We start from the raw sequence: 20947 nt of genomic DNA on the forward strand, positions 1-20947 counted from the left end.
CACAGTCTATGCCGTAACTGCTATACAAACTGCTTCCAGGGGCAGGCAGCTTACCTACCAGAGTGTACCAGGGATGGAAAAACTATGAGTCAAGTGTTTCTCCACAAACAGTGATGCTGCTTGGAGATAGTAAAATAGTAATAAGCAGATTTAACTTTTCAAAGGTGCTACATGATGACCACTTGCAGCCCCTAAGAGCTAACACAGCACATAATCTCACTCATTCGTGTCCATTCTGCTTTCTTAGTTTGTAGAGCAAAACCTTAAAGTGGCCTTGCCACACTTGGGGGTGGTTATTTTATTAGTGTCTTTAATTAAAAACACATAAAACTAACAAAAAAGATGGAACAAGGGCATGCAAACACGTACCGTGCTCTAATCTTTCATAGTCTGAATCCAGGAGAAATGTTTTAAAGCGATTAGACACATAGTGGAAAGCCAAGAACTTTAAGTAATAGGGATTGAATTCAAACTCAGTTGGATACTGGTTGTGAACCTGAAACACACAAGGCAAAGAAAAGAATAAGAATCAAATGGAACAAAAAGTGGATACCATGCCACGGAGTGCTGACCTGAAATATGCAGGAGACCATTTGGTCACTCAGTCAACTGAATCCCTACCATGAGTGGAAGTCAGAAAGGAACCAGCCTTTTGCCAGACACCATGCTAGGGTTTTTTTATAAACATAATCTCATATAATCTCCATAACAACACTGCAAGATAGGCATTATTTTTTTCTGGCTTTATTTAGATATAACTGACATAACATTGTGTAAGTTTAAGGTGTACAATGTGATGATTTAATACACATACCTATTGTGAAATGATTATCACAACAGGGTTAGTTAACACCTCCATAACCTCATACAATTACTTTTTTTTTTTTTTTGGTGGTGGTGAGAACATTTAAGGTCTGCTCTCTTAGCAACTTTCAAGTATAGAATACAGTATTTGTTAACTATAGTCGCCATGGTGTACATTGGATCTCCAGAACTTACTCCTCTTATACCTGGAAGACAAACATCTCTCCATCCCCCCGCCCCCAGCCCACAACCCCAGTAACCACCATTCTACTCTGTTTCTATGAGTAAGGCTTTTTTAGATTCTACCTATAAGTGAGATCATACAGTATTTATCTTTCTCTGACTTATTTCACTTAGCATAATGCCCTCAGATTCCATCCACATTGCTGCAAATGGCAGGATTTCCTTTTTTCTCATGACTGAATGAATTTCTCATGTTTATATATATAACATTTTCTTTATCCATTCATCTATAGGTGGACACTTACATTATTTCCACTTCTTGGCTATCGTGAATAATGCTGCAATGAATGTGGAAGTACAGATATCTCTTTGAAATAATGATTTCATTCCCTCTAATATATCCAGAAGTGGGACTGCTGGGTCATACGGTAGTTCTATTTTGAACTTTTTGAGGGACCTCCATATTGTTTTCCACAGTGGCTACACCAATTTACATTCCCAAGAAGGGTTCCCTTTTCTCCACATCCTCACCAACACTTGTTACCTCTTGTCTTTTTGATAACAGCTATTCTAACAGGTGTGAAGTGATGTCTCATTGTGGTTTCGATTTGTACTTTCCTGATGATTAGTGAGTGATGAACACTTTTTCATGTACCTTTGGCCGTTTGTATGTCTTTGGAAAAATGTCTATTCAGATCCTGTGAAGATGAGAATTATTACCCTCCCCTCCCCCGCTTTACAAATGAGGAAGCTGAAGATGAGCAAGATTAAATAATTTACCCAAGGTCATTCACAGCAACCAGTGAGCCCACATTTGAACCCTGGCTTGCTAGGCTCCTCAGGTTGTGCCTCATTCACTACTTTATACTGTGCTAGATACCTGATGTGCAAATTATCATTAAGTTGTGGTTCTTGCTTTCTAGGCATTTGTGGTGTAATAGTGTGTAATACAATAAGAAAAATTATACTTACAGAAGTTTGGCAGTGACAGGAATGAGAAGAGAAGGTGGTGGTTTGGGGGGACAGCAAGAGACGTTTTCCCGACAAAAGAAATGTGTGACTGTCTGAGGGCAATGTAGAAGGAGTCAATAGAGAGAGAATAAACTGTGGAGAAAGAGCTGATAACTAAGAGAGTAAGGCCCTGGGAAAGCAAGAATGAATGAGGCTAAGGGTCCAGAAACAGGGAACAGCCTTAAAAATGAGGAGGGACAGAAGAGTAGATAAAAAGAAAGGTATGTTCAAGTGCCAAGGGAAGGGGGAGGAGCTTATGCCTTTTAACATTAATTTTCCATCAGTAACTTAGTGAGGTCACTGGGAGAGGAATAAGGATGAGGGAATGACATGGGAGGGTGGGAGCAAGGCAGAGTCCGGAACGGTCACACTGAGCTATAGCGTGCTTTGGGCAACCTGTACGCAGACTCCATGGAGCCATCTCATGTTGGCAGAAGATAGGCTGATGACCTTGTGACGCTCTCCAGTCCACCCAGCAATCTCACCTTTGGATTGCTCACTCTCTCATGACCAATTAGAGAATTTTGCTTGGTTGAGATAAGTTCCAATCATAATTGTATTTACTTAAAAGCTGTTTCAAATGAGTACTGCAGGCAGGCTGTCTAAAAGCCAGCTTTCCTCTCCATGTTTTAATTTAGCAATGTAGACCAACACTTGGTCAGCCAAACAGAGCAGACATGTGTGCAATATGTTGATTACCCAACAGATCAGTGGGAATTTAAAGTCATGATCTGGATATCAGCGATTTTATCAATGTTTATCATCTGATTAGAAACCTAGTTTTCTGTGATGATTAAAGGTTTTTTTTCCTATAACATTTTTTCTGGCTTTTACATTGAACTAAAATGTTAGATCGTAAGTAATACAACATAAAATGGATGTTAAGAAGATGTATTAAAACAGAGTTTGACTCTTAAGCAATGGGCTTGTATACTGTGGACCTGCTTTCTTGACCTGAGCCACTGCCCTTCCAGTTGGTTCTGGTCTCCCCAGGACAGGAACGCTTTCCATGAGACAACTGGGATGTGGCTCTGAATAGCGAGGTTGTGCACCATATTCTACATTTTAGAACTTAAACTCTTTAGCCTGGGTTCCTGGTTCAGAATCAGTAGCACCACCTCAAGGGGCTGGTGCGCACATGATGGAGGGGGGTGACCTGGATTGTGGGTGGTAGGACAGAAGAAGGAGACAGGCCCAAGAGGATAGAACTTGGTTCTCTACCAATCTGAGAGTCTCAGGGAGGAGAATCTGCAATGTGCTTGGGTGGGGTGAGCTCCAGAAACAACTTTGCCCCAACAGCCCTTGGAATAAACCTTGGTAATCACAGTCCAGACCCTTGGCTCACTGTGTCCAGGGGAAGAAGAGTTCAGGGCTATTTCCACTGACCCAGTCCACGACAGTTCTAAAAACTCTTTTAAAAACTTATTAGGGGCTTCCCTGGTGGTGCAGTGGTTGAGAGTCCGCCTGCCGATGCAGGGGACACAGGTTCGTGCCCCGGTCCGGGAAGATCCCACATGCCGCGGAGTGGCTGGGCCCGTGAGCCATGGCCGCTGAGCCTGTGCATCCGGAGCCTGTGCTCCACAACGGGAGGGGCCACGGCAGTGAGAGGCCCGCGTACCGCAAAAAAAAAAAAAAAAAAAAAAAAAAAAAACTTATTAAACAAAGCTCCAGAATAACAAAACATTTCTCTCAATGACTGTTCTCCATAAAAACCACTTGCCTCACACATAGCTGTATCTTTCCTTGATTTTCTGATATTTAATATGCTTAGGAATATAATTTTAATGACCCAGTTCTGAGGTAAAGTAGAATGGAAATGATAATGAGTATGACCTTAAGTTGAACTTACAGGCATTTCAGGGAGATCAGATGCTAGGACTAGAAGCAAAACTCCTCTACAAGTGGAAAAATGCTTTCATAGCCCACGGTACTGAGTGACTGGCCTCACCACAAACCCTGCACTCCACAATTACGTTAGAAAAGCTAAACACTTCTCCAAGGCCGCTGGCACCAGCCTTGCTTGAATTGGAATTGGTGCTTAGAAAACATTAACGTGTGAGAGCTTGGGGGCAGCAGTGTCTGCATCTGTGTGCCACAATGGCACCTGCAGTTGCTAACTGCTTGGGGAAAGAAAAACAGTCTGTCCCCATACTGGAGTAGGAACAATTTTTTTTTTTTTTTACTGTGTAGCAACAGTTTACACAACAAGCATATGAAAATTTCTTCAATGAAAAAAAAATCAAATTGACCTGAATCAAATGCTGGGTTGATTAATGCCTAGATAACCACATTTGGAATCCAACATTAAGAAATACAAGGGATTTTCTGAAATGTCTTTTTACCATAATGAGAAACAAAGACCTGACTGTATTCACAAGACAAAATCTGGTGCTTTCTCCAGCATTTAGTCCTACATCCCAGGGACTCAGTCTGTCCAGTTAATTGGCTTTTTTTCCTCGTCAATGGGACACCTGGCCTCTTCTGCTGTATCCCACCACAGTGGTCTCCACAAGGCACAATCCACGTGCTTCCTTCTCCTTCTGTTAAGTATTGTTTTAATAGATGAAATGGGATCAGGCCAAAGAGACTGCCTCTAAGAACTTATTACAGGGAATGCATGAGAGTTTAGAGGTTTGTTAGCCGCAGGATTTTTTTAAACAACTTTAATGAGGTATAATTGACATACAATAAGGTTCATATATTTAAAGTGTACAATTTGATACTTTCTGACATCTCCACACATCTGTGAAATCATCACCACAATCGACATAGTGAACATATCATCCATAACTCCCAAAAGTTTCCTTGGGCTCCTTTTGCATCTTCCTGCACCCTCCTCTGCAAGCAATGACTGATTTGCTTTTTGTCATTACAGATTAATTTGCATTTACTAGGACTTTATATAAATGGAATCATAAGTATGTACTTTTTTTTTGTATGCCTTCTTTCACTAAGCATAATTATTTGAGATGCATCCATGTTGTTGGGTTAGCAGTAGTAAATTCCTTTCTACAGTTAAGTAGTATTCTACTGCATGGATATACCACAATTTGTTTATTCATTCACCTGTGGATGGACATTGGGTCGCTTCTAGATTTTTGGTTATTACATATAATGTTGTTGTGAACAGTTATGTATGATTTTTTTTTTTTTTTTCTTTTTGCGGTATGCGGGCCTCTCACTGTTGTGGCCTCTCCCGTTGCGGAGCACAGGCTCCGGATGCGCAGGCCCAGCGGCCATGGCTCACGGGCCCAGCCGCTCCGCGGCATATGGGATCCTCCCAGACCGGGGCACGAACCCGTATCCCCTGCATCGGCAGGTGGACTCTCAACCACTGCGCCACCAGGGAGGCCCTGTATGAGTGTTTTTATGGGCATAAGGACTTCATTTCTCTTGTGTAACTGCCTAGGAATGGAATGCTGAATCACCTGGTAGGTAGGTATGTTTAAGTTTTTAAGAACTGTTTTCTCAAACAATGGTATAATTTTATATTCCCACCAGCAGTGTTAGAAAGTTCCAGTTCTTCCACATCCTTGCTAACACTTGGGGTGGTCAGTTTTAAAATTTTAGTTATTAAAATAGGTATTTAGTAATATCTTATTTTGATTTTAAGTTGCATTTCCTAATGATAAATGATGTCAAGTATCTTCATGTGCTAATTTTTCAACTATGTATCTTTGATGAAGTCAGTATAAATGTTTTGCCATTAAAAAAAATAGGTTGGTTGTTTCTTATATATTGTTTTGAGAATTCTTTATATATTCTGGATACGAGTCCTCCAGCAGACATGACTTGCAAATGTTTTCTCCCACTCTGTGATTTGTCTTTTCATTTTCATAACAGTGATTTCTGAAGAACAAAAGGTTTTAATTTTGACGAAGTCTAATTTATCAATTTTTTCTTTTATGGATGATGCTTTTGGTGTTGAATCTAAGATATCCTTGCCTAATAACCCAAGATCACAAGGATTTCTTCCTATGTTTTCTTCTAGAAGTTTTATAGTAGATCTTATATTTAAGATCTATGATCCCTTTTGAATTAGTTTTTATATTGATGCAAGGTATGGGTCGAAGTTAATTTTTTTTTGCATCTGGAAATCCAATTGTCTGGTACCATTTGTTGAAAAGATTAGTCTTTCTCTACCTATTGCTTTAAATTTTTTTAATTAAAATTTTTTTATTGAAATATAGCTGATTTTCAATGTTGTATTAGTTTCTGGTGTACGGCAAAGTGGTTCCGTTTTATATATATATATATATAATGGTTATATATATATATATGGTTATATAATATCCAATGGATATTATATAACCATATATATATAATGGTTTATTACAGGACATTGAATACAGTTCCCTGTGCAGTTCCCTATACAGTAGGACCTTGTTTTTTTATCTATTTTAAATGTAGTAGTTTGTATCTGCTAATCCCAAACTCTTAATTTATCCCTCCCCACCCCCTTTGCCCTTTGGTAGCCATAAATTTGTTTTCTAGGTCTGTGAGTCCGTTTCTGCTTTGTAAGTAAGTTATTTGTATCATATTTTAGATTCCACAAATAAGTAACATCGTATTTCTACCTATTACTTTTGCATCTTTGTCAAAAATCAGTTGTCCACATATCATATATGTATGGAACTATTCCTGGACTCTATTCCATTGATCTATTTGTCTATCTTTGTACCAATTATCACACTGTCTTGATTACTATACCTTTATAATAAAATCAGATAGTGCTAGTCCTCCACTTTTGTTCTTTTTCAAAGTTGTTTTGGCTATTCTAGATCCTTTGCGTTTCCATATGGATTTTATAGTTTGCCAATTTCTACAAAATAGCCTCCTAGGAGTTTTATTGTGATTACACTGAATCTTTAATTTGGGGAGACTGACATCTTAACAACATTGAGTTTTCTGATCCATGAACAACAGGTATTTCTTGATTTATTTAGGTCTTTAATTTCTCTTAGTAATGTTTTATAGTTTCAGTGTTCAGGTCTTTAATGTATTTTGCTAGATTTCTTTCATGTTTTTTGATACTGTTGTAAATGGTAATGATTTTTAAGTTTCAGTTTTCCAATGGTTTATTGCCAGTATTGATTTTTGTATACTGAGCATGTATTCTGCAGCCTTGCTAAAAACTCATTTAATCTAGTAGCTTTTTTTCTTTTTTTTGGGGGGGGGATAGATTCCATGGACAATCATATTGTTTGTGAATAAGGATGTCTTTTTAAAATCATTTAATTTTTCCCCCAAATGTTCAATTTGATTTAATTAAAAAAATTTTATTTTGGCTGTGCCAGGTCTTAGTCGCGGCACAAGGGACCTTCATTGTGGCATGTGGACTCTTAGTTGTGGCATGCAGATTTCTTAGTTGTGGCACACAGACTTAGTTGAGGCATGCGGGATCTAGTTCCCCAACAAGGAATCAAACCTGGGCCCCCTGCATTGGGATCATGGAGTCTTACCCACTGGACCACCAGGGAAGTCCCGTGAATGTCTTTTTTTTTTTTTTTTTTGCAGTACGCGGGCCTCTCACTGCTGTGGCCTCTGCCATTGCGGAGCACAGGCTCCAGACATGCAGGCTCAGCAGCCATGGCTCACGGGCCCAGCCGCTCCGTGGCATGTGGGATCTTCCCGGACCGGGGCACGAACCTGTGTCCCCTGCATCGGCAGGCGGACTCTCAACCACTGCGCCACCAGGGAAGCCCCCGTGAATGTCTTTATTATTACCATTTTCTTGCCTTATTGCATGGCTATGACCTTTAGTACAATGTTGAACAGAGGTGGTGAAGCAGGCATTCACGTCTTGTTCCTGATCTTAGGAGGAAAGTGTTCAATCTTTCACTATTAAGTATGATGTTAGCTGTACTTTTTTTAAAATAGATACTATTTTTAGTTTGAGAAGATTCCTGAGAATTTTCACAAGGAATGGATATTATATTTTGTCAAATGCTTTTTCTGCATCTATTAAGATGATGTATGTTTTTTTTTAAGTTCCTTAATATGGTGAGTTACATTGATTTCAAATATGAAACTGACTGTGCATTCCTGGAATAAACCCCATTTGACCATGGTATATTACCTTTTAAATATATTGTTGAATTTGATTTGCTGAAATTTTGTTTAGAAAATTTGAATCTATGATCATCAGGGATACTGACCTATAGTTTTCTTTTTCTGTCTTTGTCAGACTTGGTTAATGCTGGCCTCATAGACTGAGTTGGGAAGTACTCCCTTTGCTTAAATTTTCTGTTAAGAGTTTTTGTAGAACTGCTATTATTTCTTCCTTAAATACTTGGTAGAATTTACCAGTGAAGCCACCTAGGCCTGAAGTTTTCAGTGTGGAAAGATTTTAACTACAATTTCAATTTCCTTAATAGACATAGGCGTATTCAAATTATGTATTTCTTCTTGAGTGAGTGGGGTAGTTTGTGTCTTTCAAGGCATTTGTCCATTTCAACTAAATTTTTAATTTTATTGATGCAAAATTGTTCACAATATTCCCTTATGGTCCTTTTAATATCTGTAGAATCTGTAGGGATGTTACCATTCTCATTTCTAATATTGGTAATTTGTGTCTTTTCTTTGATCAGTCTGGCTAGAGGTTTATTAATTTTATTGATCTTTTCAAACAAAGGCTTTTGGTTTCATTAGTTTTCTTTATTCTTGGCCACAAGATCTGGGGGGCCTAAAGGCAAGTCTGTTTCAAATAAACTTAGCCTTACTGTATTATGTAGAATTGGGAATGACAGGCATCTCAGCCTATAAATTAATTCTATGTGAGCATTTCCCCAAATATGCTGATGAATAGAGTTTTAGGCCTCTTTCAGTCATCATCTGGATTCTGTTGTTCAAAATAATTTTGCATTTATCTTGATGAAGAGAAAAAATATACAGATTTAAAATACTAAGACTGTTTGAGGCATTTTGGTTTTGTTTTCCATTATGGAGTAAAATCTGCCAATTTCACTTATTTATAGGAAGAGAATCTGAAATGGAATTTGGAGAAATATGAATTTATAGGGTCTTATTTTTTGCCCATATGCCATTAAGTACTTTGTAAAATTTAAAGGCCCATAAAAATAAGCTATGACTCAAATCTCAGGAAAGATCAACATTTTGGGAATAAAATATAATAAGTTAAAATTGGATTTTGCTTTCAGGAATTAGAAATATTAAGCTATAAGAGACCCTATATTTAATGGTATCAACATTTAAAAAATTATGGGTATGTTAGACATACCCTAGAAAAATAGGTGGCTAACACTAGTTTTTGTTATTTCACAGATTAAGATTTAATAAACATTAATTGTATACCTTCTGTACTGTGCCAAACACTTCACATAAGATTTTTAATCCTTCTGAGATATATACATATATAAAGAAATTGAAGCACAGAGAGGCTGAATAATTTGTTAAAGATCAAAAATTAGTAAATGGGACTGATAGGCAAACTCAGACTTACTTTATGGGCTCAAATATTAAAAGCTTTAATGTGAAGTTGCTTTGTTATAAATCAGCTTGGAGTGTGTCAACTTTTGCCAATTTTCAGTTGACTGGGAAGCAGGCGGACACCAGAAACTCTTGAATACACCATGAATCAATTAACTGCAGTTATTTTGCCAATATGCATGGATAAATTTTAGAGTAATAGACCTATGTGAGAGCGACTTAGCTCCTCACACATGCACTCACAGGGAAAGCTCGTATCTTTAAAAGGCAAATAGGTTTTCTCTTTGGAATAGGACCTAGCATAGTGCTGGCATATGGTAACTGTAGGGAGAATCATACCACAAAGCCAGACCAGAGTGAGTCAATTTACAATTTGAATAAACTTCAAAGGCAAAGTTATAACTGTTACTTGCTTTTCTCAAAGTAGGAAATAATGAGAAAGTTCTAAGACGCACTCAAAGATTTACTCTAATGCTGGAATAAAGGAGATGCTTTCGTATACGTCATGCTTTCATTCATATTATACATATCTTTTCCCTTAGTATTATATTTTAAAAAGAAATTTTAGGTAAAAAAAAATTTTTTTTTTGTATTTGGATGTATTTTCCTTCTGAATTTGGTTCAACTATTTTAAGAAAAGGAAGCATCCTGTAATGATATCATTTGAGCTAAGCCAATTTCTTTTAGAAGCAACAAAAAATCTGCCAGATGTTGCTATTATGAAACTGATCTAGCATTTATAATTCATCTGACACCTGGATACACTGGCACAAACAATGGCTTTTTATATGATGAGGCAGTTCTAATTTGAGATCAGCGCTTCATCTGTTTTCTTTGTAACTCTATTAGTACTAATGGGCAAGTCTAGGCATACGTCCATGGACTGCCTTTTGGCATTCCGCATGTTAGAAAAGGTTAATAAGCAGGGAACACATTCCACCTGGGGAAGTTTTGCTAGCTGCTGCATAATTTTGCACTTATTTTTTAAAATGTTGTTGAGGCTTGGCTCTGTTTTGTGCTCCTGAGAGACTGAGGATAGCACTAATTCGAACTGTCTGGCAAAAGCCAGAGTCATGTAAACCATTAGTGTTCAGTTGAAAGGTATTCGAAGAAGGCATTTTCTAATGCCTAAAACCACTATGTAGGAGATGATGAAACACTACCTTATAATTAAGTCAGCAAGAATCAAAAGCTCTATTTGTTAACTATAGTCTTCTGTTTTTGAATGAATAAATTGTCCCTTTTCAGCACAAAATAATCTACTTCACCAAAACTGACACCTACCATAGCCAAGCATTCTTTAAATACTGCAGTTAATGTCACAGACTCACTTTGCCATGACTTGCCTGAACTCAGGTTATTATGTGTGAGAGTATTAAGTTGAAGGGTTCAGACAAAGTTTTAAAAATTTATATTTTAATTTTTTTTAATGCAGTATGACCAGATTTGAAATCATACTAAAGGAGTCTTCAGACCCGGAACAATATTATTTTCTACAGTTTGTGAAGCATTCACCTACAAATAATTGAGTTTTCATTAAAAGTCAACTTTTGTTTTCAGTTTCAGAACTAACTGAAATTTCTTACTGATTGTGAGTAGATTCTTTTGCTGACTCTAATATTTAGGTATGCAGAATTCTGCAAGTTGAATATGGGTATTTAACACATTTAATACTGTATTTAACTTAAGCCAAATTCAGCCACACAAACTCAGTCCCCAGCAACTCTCCCTCAATTAAAGGAATTTTTAAAAGGTAAAAGTCGAAAACGAGGTGGGGAGAAAGGGAAGACAGTAGCAGGCCAAGAAAATTCAGAAAGATGGAAAACAGAAGGAAGAATAGCAGAAAGTGACCGAAGATGAGAAGCTACACTGGGATGAAAATGATTTGAAAAGGTAACAGTTTGCCCTGTAAACCCAGAAAGGCTCAGGACTCAGAGGCCCAAGTCCTATATAGGAGGAAAAGGGGGGCTAAAAATGAGAACTAGTTGTAAGTCTAGAGAGGCAGTGGTGAGACCTCCAGGGTCCTTTCCTATCTCATGTAGTCTTTCCTACCTCATGACTACCTTCTTGCAAGCAAGAGATTAGAGGTTTGTTCTCTGGAAAAACCAAACTTGATAAGTTCTGGACTTGGGAACACCACGCACAACTGGGTTAATGATGAGACTGAAAACAGTACAGAAAAAGTAAAACTCTGCACACTTAACTGGGATTTCCCTGGACCTGTTTCCTACCGTGCTTCCAGAAAGCAGGCAGCCAGGGTTATAGGTACTTTCTGGGTATCACAATGGCAAATTTTTCTCTAGAGAAACTAGAGAGCTGCTGTTTTTTTTTTTTTTTAGAACTCCAGTTTACTAAGAAGTTGGACTTACTCATTAAATTTTTTTTTCATATTCAGTGAAGTATAATTTAAATATACTAAAATTTCCCTATTTTAAGCCTACAGTTGATTAGTTTTGGTCACTGTTCATTTGGTTATACATTTGTATAACCACCACCACAGTGAGGATACAGAACAGTTCCCTCATCCTATAAAGTTTGCTCATGTCCTTTCGAGGTCGACCCCCTCCCCTGACCACTGGTTCCAGTCAACCACTGATCTGTTTTTCTGCCACTACCACTTTGCCTTTTTTAGGGTTTCCTATAAATGAAATCATATACTGTGTAGTCTGTAGTCTTTTTTACCCATTTTACCCGATTTTATTGAGAAATAATTGGCATACATCACTGTATAGGTTTAACGCTATAGCATGATCGTTTGAATTACATATACTGTGAAATGATGACCACAGTAGGTTTAACCTCCACCATCTCATATAGATAAAATGAAAAGAAAAAAAATTTTCTCCTTGTGATGAGATTTTTAATTTTATTTTATAAATTTATTTATTTATTTTTGGCTGCGTTGTGTCTTCGTTGCTACGTGCAGGCTTTCTCTAGTTGCGGTGAGCAGGGACTACTCTTCGTTGCAGTGAGCGGGCTTCTCATTGCCGTGGCTTCTCTTGTTGTGGAGCACAGGCTCTAGGCACACGGGCTTCAGTAGTTGTGGCACGCAGGCTCAGTAATTGTGGCTTGCAGGCTCTAGAGCGCAGGCTCAGTAGTTGTGGCACATGGGCTTAGCTACTCCATGGCATATGGGATCTTCCTGGACCAGGGCTTGAACCTGTGTCCCCTGCATTGGCAGGCAGATTCTTAACCACTGTGCCACCAGGGAAGTCCCTTGTGATGAGATATATGACTTTTTTCATTGATCATGATTTTAAGACTCATCCATATTGTTGTGTATATTAACATTTCATTCCTTTTGCTTGCTGAGTAGTATTCCATTGCATGCATGTACCAGAATTTGTTCATTTGTTCACCAGCTGATGGACAATTGGTTTGTTTTTCATGCTACCCCTTTATAGTCACACCCATTCCCCTCCCCCACTATCTCCAAACCCTCACAACCAATAATTTATTCTCTATCTCTATAATCTTCTCATTTTGAGAATGTTATATAAATGGAATCATACAGTATGTGACCATTGGAGATTGTGTTTTCTTCACTCAACATCATGCTCTTGAGATCCATTCAAATTATCGCTTATATCAGCAGCTCACCCCTTTTCATTGCTGAGTAGTGTTCCATGGTATGGATGCACCAGTTTGTTTAGCCATTTACCTGTTTCAGGACATTTTGTCCCCTCCCTCCTGCAATTTCTGGCTATTATAAATACAACTTCTGTAACAATACTTTCATATTTGAACCAAGTTTCTTATAAAAAGCATACTGTTATGTCATGTTTTATTTAGACCATTTCCATTTTTAATGCAATTATTGGTATGTTAGGGCTGAAGTCTGTCATTTTACTTTTTGTCTTCAGTTCTATTTTTTTTCTGTTTTCTTTTCCCTGCCTTCTGTGGATTACTTGAACATTTTTTAGAATTTTATTTTGATTTATCTATAGTGTTTTTGAGTGTATGTCTTTATGTAGCTTTTTTAGTGGTCATTCTGGGTATTACATTACATATCTTGTTACAGTTGACTGGTGTTGACATTTTAGTGAAGTGTAGAAACCTTACTTCCCTTTACATCCCTTTGTGCTCCCCCATTTATAATTGTCTTAACTATTTCCTCTACATATATTGAGAACATCAAAAACTGTTACAATTTTTGCTTCAACCATCAATTTAGAAAACTGAAGAGGAGGAGAAAAGTCTATTGTATTTATCCATATTTTACTTTCTGTTCTTTTTTCCTTCCTGATATCCCAAGATTCCTTCTTTTATCATTTATTTTCTGCTTGAATAATTTCCTTTAGCCATTTACATCTATGATCCATTTCAGGTAAATTTCTGTGAATGATGTAAGGGTCAGGGTTCATAGTTTTCTATATAGATATACAGTTATTCCAATACCATTTGTTGAAAAGTTTCCTTTCCCCATGTCTCATTTTATAATTATTTTCTGTGGGGGAAGTTGTCATTAGAGTTTTAATCCCTCATTTGTGGAAACAGCAGTTAAACTTACTTCCTTTAAACTTTATTTCACCCTTTGAAATCTGAGGATGTTACCTCAACATATTATATGAAAAAGAAACAGTTACAAACTTATTTCAGCCATAAAAAAGGTTTAAGTTAATTTTAGGATAAAAATATGTGAAACCAAAAATATGGATATTTTCAAATGCCTATGGATGATATCTTAAAATACTCAGTAAAGAAGTTTGTAAACAAGTGTCCTATTCTCAGTTTAATTCTTTTAAAAAAGTTGACATGGGAATTATGGGAATTCCCTGGCAGTCCAGTGGTTAGGACTCCATCCATGCTTTCACTACCAAGGGCCTGGGTTCAATCCCTGGTCAGGGAACTAAGAACCCGCAAACAAAGCACTGTGGCCAAAAAAAAAAAAAAAAAAAAAGTTGACATGGGTTCAGTTTAATTCTTATTAAAAAAAGTCTACATGGGTGACTTTACCTGCCATTCCTCTCATTCCACACTGTTTTGATTACTGCAGCTTTGTAGTATTGTCTGAAGTCTGGGACAATTATGCCTCCTGCTTTGTTTTCTTTCCCTCAGAATTGCTTTGGCAATTCTGGGTCTTTTATGATTCCATATAAATTTTTGAGTCATTCTAGTTCTGTGAAAAATGTCATGGGTAATTTGATAGGGATTGCATAAATCTGTAGGTTGCTTTGGGTAGTACTGCCATTTTAACAATATTAATTCTTCCAACCCAAGAGCATGGGATATCTTTCCATTTCTTTGAGTCCTCCTTAATTTCCTTTATTAATGTTTTATAGTTCTCAATGTAAAAGTCTTTCACCTCCTTGGTCAAGTTTATTCCTAGGTATTTTTTTTTTTTTGGTGCAATTTTAAAAGGTACTTTTTTTTTTTTTTACATTCCCTTTCTATTTCATAGTTAGTGTAAAGGAATACAACTGATTTCTGAATGTTAATCTTGTATCCTACTACTTTGCTGAATTCATTTATTAGATCTAGTAGTTTTTGTGTGGAATCCTTAGGGTTTTCTATATATAGTATCATGTCATCTGCATATAGTGACAATTTTACCTCTTCCCTTCTAATTTGAATATGTTTTATTTCTTTTTCTTGTCTGATTGCTGTGGCTAGGACTTCCAATACTATGCTGAATAGAAGGGGTGAGAGTGGGCATCCTTGTCTTGTTCCAGATTTTAGTAGGAAGGCTTTCAGCTTTTCACCATTGAGTATTACATTGGCTGTGGGTTTGTCATAAATACCTTTCATTATGTTGAGATATGTTCCCTGTGTACCCACTTTGGTAAGAGTTTTTGTCATGAATGGATGTTGAATTTTGTCAAATGCCTTTTCTGCATCCATTGAGATGATCATGTGGTTTTTGACTTTTCTTAATGTGGTGTATTACACTGATTGATTTGCATATGTTGAACCATACTTGTGAATGTGTGATGAACCTCACTTGGTTGTGAGGTTTTTTTATGTGTGTTGGATTTGGTTTCCTAATATTTTGTTGAGAATTTTTGCATCTATATTCATCAAAGATATTGGCCTGTAATTTTCTTTTTTGGTGGGATCTTTGTCTGGTTTTGGTATCAGGGTGATGGTGGCATCACAGAATGTCTTTGGGAGTGTTCCCTTCTCTTCAGTCTTTTGGAAGAGTTTGAGAAGAATCCATATGAGTTCTTCTTTGTATGTTTGGTAGAATTTGCCTGTGAAGCTATCTGGTCCTGGCCTTTTGTTTGCAGGCAGTTTTTTAAAATTACAGATTCTATTTCACTTCTAGTGATCAGTCTGTTCAAATTATCTATTTCTTCTTGATTCAATTTAGGTGGGCTGTATGTTTCTAGAAAGTTGTCCATTTCTTCTAGGTTGTCAAATTTGTTGGCATATAATTGTTCATAGTATTCTCTTATGTTTTTTTGTATGTCTGTGGTATCAGTTGAGATTTCTCCTTTTTCATTTCTTTTTTCTCTTTGGGTTCTCTCTCTCTTCTTGGTGAGCCTGGCCAGGTTTGTCAATTTTGTTTACCCTTTAAAAGAACCAGTTCTTGGTTTGATTTTTTTCTGTTTTTTTTTTTAATCCCTACATGTTCTTTAAGTGTGAACACCACATTATGAAGATTGTGATTTTAATTTTTAAAGATATCCATTTTTATAGGCCAAAGACATTAAAAGCAAGTCAACTGCTTCATCTGGTATTCAACTGAATAAAGAGTGATTTTTTTTCTTTTTATAAATTTATTTATTTTATTTATGTATTTTTGGCTGTGTTGGGTCTTCATTGCTGTGAACGGGCTTTCTCTAGTTGCAGCGAGCGGGGGCTACTCTTCGTTGCAGTGCACGGGCTTCTCATTGCAGTGGCTTCTCTCGTTGTGAAGCATGGGCTCTAGGTGTGCAGGCTTTAGTAGTTGTAGCACATGGGCTCAGTAGTTGTGGCTCATGGGCTCTAGAGCACAGGCTCAGTAGTTGTGGCGTACGGGCTTAGTTGCTCTGCAGCATGTGGGATCTTCCCGGACCAGGGATCGAACCCGTGTCCACTGCACTGGCAGGCGGATTCTCCACCACTGTGCCACCAGGGAAGCCCAAGAGTGATATTATTTCAATGCAGGGGTAAAATTGGTTGAGTGTACTTATTAAGACAACAGAGGCATCCAGTGAGGATCCTTAAGAACCTTTCAAGTGAAATTTTGACATTATTATATTCAAATTGGATGTGAGGAAGAGTAATTCTTTAAGAAATGTAGAGCCACTGAAAGTTTTTTGTTTGTCTGCTTTAAAGATTTTTGTAAAAGAGAGTAACAGCTTCATATCTGAGCATATAGAAGATGTTATTAGCAACTCAGGACATCCTAGATGGTCTTGATGAAGGGTGGTGAGAGCCTCAACAAGGCTGAACCAGGTGGTCATTCAAATTTTCATTTATTTACTTGTTATATGTATTTATTGAGGGTCTACTACATTCCAGAGACTAAAATTATAATTGCATTAGATATTAGGGATATGAAGATTAATATAACATAGACCCTTCTCCCAAGAATTCTCAGTCTAAGTAGAAGGCAACAGACACGTACAAATAGATAGATTCTAGTGTACAGATGCTACCAAAGAAGTCTGTACACGGTTCATAAGAATACAAATGAAGGGGCCAGGAAAAGGTTCAAAGATTACTTAGAAAGAATCATGGAATAAAATATAGTGCTGAGAACAGTGCCTGGCACATAGTAAGCGGTCAAGAAATATCAGTAATGATGACTGCAGATGGTAGTGGGATATAGGCATGGAGGCAGGAAATAGCCTGTGCATAGCATAATAAGACAATGTGCAGGATAAGAAGTGCTTTCATGAAGAACTCATATGTGTTCAGCTATCCAGAAGTGAGAAAAAATGCTTGCTCCTCTCCTTTAGTCTCAGTTAAGCTTTTGTTTTAGAGACAATGGGCTTCAAACTTCTCCCTCATGTATTTGCCAAAAGATGTCTGAATAAAAAAGCTAATATTCAAACAGGAAGCAAATATATAATTTGCTGCAAAGAGTTTAAAAGTATAAGCTCAACCTTGTGACTAGCTTCTCCAGATACTACTCAAATCAACTAAAATTATTCAATAGGTCTTTTCTTTAAGAAGCTGATTGGAGCAATCAAAAACATAACCTCCAGTGTTTGTGTATGTAGGGGATGGGGTCGATGGAAAAGTCACTACTAATGGGTATGGAGTTTGTTTTGGGGTGATAAAATAATCTGAAATTGCTTGTGGTAATTGCACAACTCTGAATATACTAAAAACTACTGAATTATACACTGTAAATACATTTTTTAAACATTATGAAGTGAATTGATAGAGCTGATCAAGTGATTAATGGAATAAAAAACAAAACAAACAAAACAAAACATAACCATACATAAGATGACCTAGTTCCAATACTGGTTCCTAAAAACATTTTTACTTTTCTTTCCAACAGATACTTGAGGCCAATGTATTTCAATTTCAAAGAGGCTCACTGTTCTGACAAATATATTTGACATGCCAGAACCCATTCACTGTTGTGGTGCAGATGAAACAGGCTAAAAGTGTCAACCTTACTTTTTCTAGGCCATTTTAGCCACTGGTGCCAATGCCTTCAACTTGTAAACCCAGTGCCATCCAATTCTCAAGCCCAATACTGACCAAGGCCTGAGGTGAAGGTAAGAGGGAGCCCAGAGCATTCACATCTCCCCCACTCCCAGCTCCCACTGGGTTTGACTGGATTATATACCTGGGTTTCTGTCTGGTCTCTCTCTTTTTTTAAAAATAAATTTATTTTATTTATTTATTTTTGGCTGTGTTGGGTCTTCGTTGCTGCACACGGGCTTTCTCTAGTTGCGGTGAGCGTGGGCTACTCTTCATTGTGGTGTGCAGGCTTCTCATTGCGGTGGCTTCTCTTGTTGCAGAGTACCAGCTCTAGGTGTGCAGGCTTCAGTAGTTGTGGCTCGCAGGCTCAGTAGTTGTGGCACATGGGCTTAGTTGCTCTGCGGCATGTGGGATCTTCCCGGACCAGGGATGGAACCCGTGTCCCCTAACTTGGCAGGCAGATTCTTAACCACTGCGCCACCAGGGAAGCCCTCTGTCTGGTCTCTTGATTAGCCCTGATTATGCCACCCAGTAGAACTGAGGCATTGTTCTCAACCTCAGAGGCTTGCCTGGTCGGGCCCTGATTCTTTCTCTAGGGGGTTAAGCTCTACCTCCTATATTTTCAGGCATAAAGTAGGGTCCTCCCGAAATGGGAAGACCACGTGCTGGATTTCAGGGTCGGCCAACACCTAGAGAGTTTTGCTGTTCTACACTAGATCAAACCTTCTTCGAGAACAAGCCAAGTTTGCTCCGTTACATTAGATGGTAATTTAGAGTGCTGCCCGCTTCACTTGGCAGCCAGCTCAGTTAGCCTAGTTTCAGAAACCAACTAGTTCCTTTTCTTTTCCATTTTCAGGAATCTACTGCTGAAATTTTAGCAAGTCTTATGGCTGAGTCCATCAGAGCTGTGACATAAAGGTACCTGGCACAGCAATGCAATGCTCAGTAAATGCTACGTCTTTTCTTTCTCTTGTATCAAGTCGATTTAAGCTTGCTCTACTTACCTGGTGTACACAATCTAAGAACTGTAGGAAGACTGGAGTGAAACCACTGCCCTGACAGCTGAGGGTCAAGCTGCTCCGCTGACTGAATTTATGACCAAAAGAGAGCCACTCTTTTTCGACCAGCATCCGGAAGCCTTCAAGTGTCCTATAAAAGGGGTCACTGAGTAACTGAACCAGGGAGGTCACCTAGGGTACAAGCAGGTTGGATACTTCATTACTTTCAGTCCTGAAAAATTCCTGCTTCTAAGACAAAGCACTTCCTTTTGATGACAGCTAATTAACAAGCAAAGTTACCTGGATGGCAAATTTGTTCACTAACTGTTCCAGGACAGCTAAGTGAATTAATTCTACAAACTTTCCATTAAAAACTGAGACTCAAATTCATTTTGGCTACATTTTCCTTCAGAGAATTAAGAATTTAATCATTGCCTGGCCAGTTTGCTGACTGTGGCCTTCTCCTAGGTTAATTAATAAGGTCAGAGGATCAGTTCAAACCTACATCTACTTTTTGGCAGATGTATATTAATGTTTTACTGTAGATTATATTTGCACTTTTCCTTTTCACTCTGGAGTGAGTAAAGGAGGGGCTTACAGAGAACCAGAGAAAGGACTGACAAAACATGGGAAGGATGGCCCATGTCCTACACCGCTGGTCATGCTTGCATGATGCTTCTGTGGTGTGGGAGCCTCATGCCCTGAGCCAGAGCTCCAGGCTGTGTAGGGCCTGGAAACTCACAGCACAGAGCTTTTTGATGGATACCAGGTGGTGGTTAACAGAGGACTTTCTCTGTCCATAAACACATTAGTCAGTCATTATACAAAAGATTCATCTGCAGAATTTTAAAATAACTGAATTAAAATACAAATATAAAATTAAATATCTGAAAATATGTTTTAATAATTTACTTGTGCAGTGATGTCCCAGCCTTCTTCCAAACACACCAAAACTGAGGAACCATTCTCAAGTACTTCTGATACAACCACAGCGAGCTGCAATATCCTGTGAAGCTAAGAGATAAGAAAGGAGGCCACAATTAGACCAAGTGCTTTCTGAGCACCAAAAACAGACAGACTTGCTATCAACCTTAGATAATCAAACAAGTTAGGGATTAAAATATTTGGACAAAAGAATCATATAAATTTTAAATACTTAAAGTTCTTTGTCAAAATCAAGATTAAACAATGACACATTTTAAAACAATGTGTTCAAGTGATACTTAATGAAATAAACTGACCATACAAGATTCCCCTCAAAGCAGAAGAGCTATAATTCTTTCCAGTGGAAAAGAGTGCGGTTCTGAGTGGCCCTCGCAACATAGTTATTAGATTTAAAATTGTTTTTATGTGGTATAGTGAGTTCTATTTCCGACGGCTGCACAACTTTGTAAATATACTAAAAAGTACTGAATTGTATACTTTTTTCATTTTAAAAACCTCTAATATTAGAGAAAATATACCTACAAAAGATCTCAGGAGAAAGAAAAATATTACAAAATATATATAATGCATCTCCCCAGAGAAATTACAAAAGATATTGCTTCTATCAAATGTGAATTATATACTAAAGTATTTGTACTGTGTATTAAATGGGAAGAAAACCTTTATTTATGCTCAACTTTTTAAGCCAAGACAACTGACTCCAAGTCCCTAATGAACAATTAGGGTGTGAGCAAAGCATATAGATTTCAAAACTAAATGTTTAACATTCTGGTTTAAAAAAAATTTTAAACATCACTTGACATAACTTGTAGAATGAATCCAACTCTGAACTAAAACAAAACATTCCCACCCCCATATTTTAAACACAGCTAGGCTATTTTTTTAAATTATTTCTTTAACATCTTTACTGGAGTATGCTTGCTTTACAATTGTGTTAGTTTCTGCTTTATAACAAAGTGAATCAGCTATAC

At 37.6% G+C, this 20947-nt stretch overlaps 1 protein-coding gene across 3 annotated transcripts in view; it reads right to left on the reverse strand.

Annotated features, from left to right (window-relative positions):
- The window catches only part of SBF2 (SET binding factor 2), a 469274-nt gene that overhangs the window by 12908 nt on the left and 435419 nt on the right, over positions 1-20947 (reverse strand). For all 3 annotated transcript variants that reach the window (XM_060105533.1, XM_060105532.1, XM_060105531.1), the window contains 3 exons: positions 19944-20045; positions 19038-19223; positions 370-496 (listed from right to left, as the gene is read on the reverse strand). In XM_060105533.1, the coding sequence (XP_059961516.1) occupies positions 370-496; positions 19038-19223; positions 19944-20045 (415 nt within the window). The remainder of the gene's footprint in view (positions 1-369; positions 497-19037; positions 19224-19943; positions 20046-20947) is intronic.

Source organism: Mesoplodon densirostris, chromosome 7 (assembly GCF_025265405.1).
Source record: "Mesoplodon densirostris isolate mMesDen1 chromosome 7, mMesDen1 primary haplotype, whole genome shotgun sequence".
Lineage (NCBI taxonomy): Eukaryota > Metazoa > Chordata > Mammalia > Artiodactyla > Ziphiidae > Mesoplodon > Mesoplodon densirostris.